The sequence below is a fragment of the Poecilia mexicana genome, unplaced genomic scaffold (assembly GCF_051168715.1).
Source record: "Poecilia mexicana isolate PSO_F unplaced genomic scaffold, ASM5116871v1 scaffold_1, whole genome shotgun sequence".
NCBI lineage: Eukaryota > Metazoa > Chordata > Actinopteri > Cyprinodontiformes > Poeciliidae > Poecilia > Poecilia mexicana.
The window spans coordinates 1,447,469-1,452,468 of NW_028263370.1; the positions used below are offsets into that span (position 1 = coordinate 1,447,469).

The 5,000-nt window shown below is 45.9% G+C and overlaps 1 protein-coding gene across 1 annotated transcript; it reads left to right on the top strand.

The window, feature by feature from the left end:
- The first annotated feature begins 1,184 nt into the window (after positions 1-1,184).
- LOC148161020 (uncharacterized) lies at positions 1,185-2,905 on the top strand. Its single transcript, XM_088011418.1, has one exon. The coding sequence runs from the start codon at positions 1,189-1,191 to the stop codon at positions 2,446-2,448; it is 1,260 nt and encodes a 419-aa protein (XP_087867544.1). The 5' UTR covers positions 1,185-1,188; the 3' UTR covers positions 2,449-2,905.
- The last annotated feature ends 2,095 nt before the right edge of the window (positions 2,906-5,000 follow it).

Consider the following 5,000-nt stretch of genomic DNA (forward strand, 5'->3'; position numbering starts at 1 on the left):
CTTAAGCTACTTTTGCTGAAGCAATTCTAGTTGAAATGGATGAAAAAGTGGGCTAATTTGCTTCAAATATTTGTCACTTCCCTATAGATGGGTGCTTAGTTTTTCTCACAGTGATGAGAAAAATAGAAAAATGCCATCTTTAATGGAAAAAAAAAACTTTACATACTGTTTGGAGTGTGGGAACAGGAAGAGATGAATGGGCAGCAAACAAATACTGAGCAGGCTGGTCTGACAAACAGGTCACTGACTGCAAGGAGTCTAGGGAGGTGGTGAACCCAGTTTGCTGGGAGGAGGAGATTTGGAGTCAAAAAAGCTGAGGTAAAAAAGTGTTCAGAAAACTAAGAATGAATTAAGAAAATTAGCACTGCATGCTGACCTCAAGGGTGTGGTTCAAAGTAGTTTGGAATATCAATCAGCCTAATGTCATGGCTGCCTGTTAGTATGACATCTTGTGACGGAGGAGCCGTCACGAGCCAGGACTTAATTAGGAGTCCGTGTTAATATGCACACACATACTCACGATCGCTTATTTCTGTTAAAGGTTAAACTGATGCGGCTCATCGTGGGTGCACACGCGGTGTTCTTGCTTCAGTTTGTATCCATCCTAACCCGTTTTCACTTCCAAACACTTTCCCAGTTTTTGTTTACAAGCAGAGTTGTTTCCAGGTGTGGCGCATCAGGAGTCAGGTGATGACGTCATCGGAACATACCGAGTGTTCCCTATTAAATTGGTTATTGTACTTTTGATTGCAAGTTCTATTAATTTGATTATTGTATTTTTGATTACAAGTTTATTTACTTTCCTTATTATGATCTGTTTTGTATCCTTTAATAGTTCATTTGAGTTAGAAGTAATTGTTTTTGTTTTTCTTTGTTTGCTTGATTGGTCTTTCTGTGGGCGGAGCCTGTGGCTTTAAAAGCAGGGCTCTGCGCCACAGGGAGGCAGTCTGTGGCTAGACTCCTGCCATATTACAGTGAAGGTGATGGACTCTTACCTAGAAGGTACTGTTGTTTTGTCTGTTTTTAACCTGCCTGGACGTCCCTGTGTATATATTCTTCACCTGCCACGTTTTTGCTCACTTAAAGGACTGAATAAATGTCACTAAAGTGATCTCTGGCCTTGGGCAGTCATTTTTTTTTGTCCAAGCATAAGAGAACCCCGTCACATATGGTGTCAGAAGTGGGATTATGACAAGCCGGAGAAGAGGAACTCGTCTGGTGAAGCAAAGATCTGGTCTGCGATCACAATCGAAGATGGAAGAACAGGTGCCTGACAAAGCATGGGAAAGCATGCCAACGGCTGATGGATCAGATGAGGAAGGTGAATCAAAACCTGGCCCCAGTGGATTAAGTGTGTCTGGCAGTGAGTTTCTCACTTTGATGAAGGACTTTATGGCAGGTCAGCAAAAGCGAGAGAAAGGGCTGCTGAATGAGCTGCGGAATCTTAGGATGTCCCTGCAGCAACCACAGCAAGTACGACGTCCTCACCTTCAGTCAGGAGTTGGTCCAGAGCAAAGTGATGATGATGATGATGACGACAGTGATCAAAGCCATCAACCTCTCTCAGTAAGTTACACCACTGATCCAAAGATTCCCCCTTATCAATTAGGAGAAGACCTTGAAAATTATCTGCTGCGGTTTGAGCGCATTGCCAAGACCTGGAGGTGGCCAGAGAGTGAATGGGCGTGCCGTCTCATTCCTCTCCTTTCTGGGAAGGCGCTGGAGGCCTATGCTGCCATGGATGAGGACCGTGCTCACTGCTACAAGGACTTGAAAACTGCTTTGTTAACAAAGTTTGACATTTCACCAGAGACTTACAGACAGAAATTCAGAGCAACAAGTATCCCTGCTGGTGAAACTCCTACTGAAACCTACCACCGCCTTAGAGGCCTCTACCGACGATGGATCCGTCCGGACCAGCATTCCAAGGAGGACATCGGGGAGCTCATCATCCAGGAACAACTTCTGAGAGTTCTGCCCTCTGATGTAAGGACCTGGGTGAAGGAACATGAGCCTGAGGATGGTCTGACTGCGGCAAAGTTGGCTCTACAGTACATGAACGCACGGCGAGGAGGAGGAGCACGTTTCTCCAACCCTGCACCACGACCTGCTCAACCAGCTGGACATCAACATTATACCAGAGAGCCAAGCCAGGAGGTCAAAGGTACCACCAGTTCCGTGAATCAACCATCTCATGGTAAGCCACTGATTTGCTATTATTGTCAGCAGCTGGGCCACAAGGCTTCAGTGTGCCCAATAAAGAAGACTAAGTTTACTGGTTCCTGCTATGCTCCTAGAACTGAAAATCAGGCTGGAGTCAAAAACTTTGAAACTAGAACTCATAAAACTGTGACTGTGAATGGACAGCAAGTGACTGCATTAATGGACAGTGGTAGTTCCACATCACTTATAAAAGACTCTTGTACCTGTTGGATGTGTGAACTATGAAAAGAAAACTGAAATTTTGTGTGTGCATGGAGATTGTCATGTTTATCCAAAAGCAGAAGTGACTGTCATTATTGATGATCAACCATATTTGCTAACTGTTGGTGTGGTGAAAAACCTACCTTTTGACGTCATTTTGGGTACAGATTTACCTGTGATGTTTCATCTTTTGGGGGAAGTGCAAACTGAGGGTGACAATGTTTCCTGTCCTGTGATTACCCGTTCTCAGGCCAAAGAACAAGTTGGGTCTTTACCTGATTTTGATGAGAGTTTGTTTGAGGTTTCAAAGAGGTTTAGAAAATCCAGAAAGCAGAAAAAATTTGAGAAAAAGTTAATGCTGAGTGGAAATGTGTCTACAGATTTAACAGTAGATGACATGTGGAAAGTACCTGAAAATATTGCTACGCTACAGAAACAGGATGCGTCTTTACAACCTTTATTTGACCGAGTGAGTGGAAAAGATGATGCTAAGTGGAGTGGAAGAGAAACTTTTGTGTTAAAAGATGGTGTATTGTATGCCTGTAATGATAAACAGCGGTTGGTAGTTCCAACTAGCTGTAGGGCACTTGTCATGCATTTAGCACACACTATTCCATGGGCAGGGCACTTGGGGCGTCACAAAACATTTATGCGTGTCAGCTCACGTTTTTACTGGCCGTCAATGTACAATGACGTTAATACCTTATGTGCTTCTTGTCCCACATGTCAGAAGACTCGTCCCGTTCGGAAGTCAGATCGGGCGCTCCTCCAGCCACTACCTGTCATCTCCACTCCTTTTCGTAAGGTTGCAATGGACATTGTTGGACCCCTAGTGAAGAGTGGGCGTGGTCATCAGTACATCCTGGTAGTATGTGACTATGCAACCAGATTTCCAGAAGCTTTTCCACTACATACCATTACTGCTCCAGCAATAGTTCGAGCTCTGGTCCAGCTGTTTTCAAGAGTTGGAATCCCAGATCAGATTTTGACAGACCAGGGGACTAATTTCACCTCTAATCTCTTAAAACTCTTTCATAAACAGCTTGGGATCTCAGCCATCAGGACGACTCCTTACCATCCGCAGACTGATGGACTGGTCGAAAGGTTCAACCAGACGCTGAAGAGGATGCTGCAGAAGTTTGTGAATGACACTGGCCGAGATTGGGACCGCTGGTTACCATTCCTTCTGTTCGCCTATCGTGAGGTGCCGCAAGCATCAACCGGATTCTCCCCATTCGAACTCCTGTATGGGTGGGATGTTCAGGGACCACTGGACCTGCTGAGGAAAAGCTGGGATGTATCAGAGACCTCATCCGGTGCTAAAGGTGTGGTCCAGTACGTGCTGCAGATGAGAAGTCGGCTTGCTGAGTACCAGGAAGAAGCTGAAAAGAACCTACTGCAGGCCCAGCAGAAACAAAAGAAGTGGTATGACCAGCAGGCACGGCAAAGGGTCTTAAGTCCTGGACAGAAGGTGTTACTTCTCCTGCCTTCATCCACCAGCAAGCTTCTGGCAAAATGGCAAGGGCCCTATACCATCAGCCGGCAGTTAGGACCTACCACCTATGAAGTCTACCATCCTGAAAAAAAGAAATCTACACAGGCATACCATGTGAACTTGTTGAAGGAGTGGAAAGAACCATCATGTCCAGCTCCAGAAACATCATGCCTGTTGAGGCCAGTGGAGGAGGAAGAAGAGGTTCCTGGTATTGAAGTGATGGCTGAACAGTCAACCCCCAATCTCAGTCATTTGACTTCACACCAAGCCTCACAACTTCAGCAAATCTTCCAGAGACTGTCTCCTCTCTTTTCTCCTAATCCAGGCCGGACAACTCTGATTGAGCATGCAATTCGACTGAAAGAGAAGCAGCCAATTCGTCAACGCCCGTACAGAGTTCCACAACAGTTGGTGGGGCAGCTGCGAGATGAAGTCGAGACCATGCTAACATCAGGTATTATTGAACCTTCAAACTCTGAGTGGTGCAGCCCAGTAGTCATCGTGTGTAAGAAAGATGGCTCACTGCGGATTTGCATTGATTTCAGAAAGCTTAATGCAGTTTCAGAGTTTGATGCCTATCCCATGCCCAGGGTGGATGAGCTGCTGGAAAGGATTGGAAAAGCCAAGTTCATTACCACCCTTGACCTGTGTAAAGGGTATTGGCAGGTTCCATTGGAGCCCTCAAGCAGACAGTACACAGCATTTCGTACTCCTTCTGGTCTTTTCCAGTTTACTGTGATGCCATTCGGCCTGCATGGTGCTCCAGCCACCTTCCAGCGGCTAATGGACGAAGTGAAGACTACAGCGCTGCTTATCTAGATGATGTAATCATTTATAGCAGTAGCTGGGAGGAGCATGTCTCACATCTAGCAAGAGTGTTGGAAAAGATTGGAGGAGCAGGATTGACACTTAACATTTCAAAGTGTGTTTGGGCACAACAGGAGACCAGATATCTGGGTTACCAGCTGGGGAGAGGAGAGGTGCGACCACAGCTGGATAAAGTAGAAGCAATCCAAAAATGCCCTCGTCCCCGAACCAAGAAGGAAGTGCGGTCATTCCTGGGTCTAGCTGGCTGGTATCG

Bases quoted from the DNA above. Each gene is read 5' to 3' on its own strand.
- LOC148161020 (XM_088011418.1), top strand. From the start codon at position 1,189: ATGACAAGCCGGAGAAGAGGAACTCGTCTGGTGAAGCAAAGATCTGGT.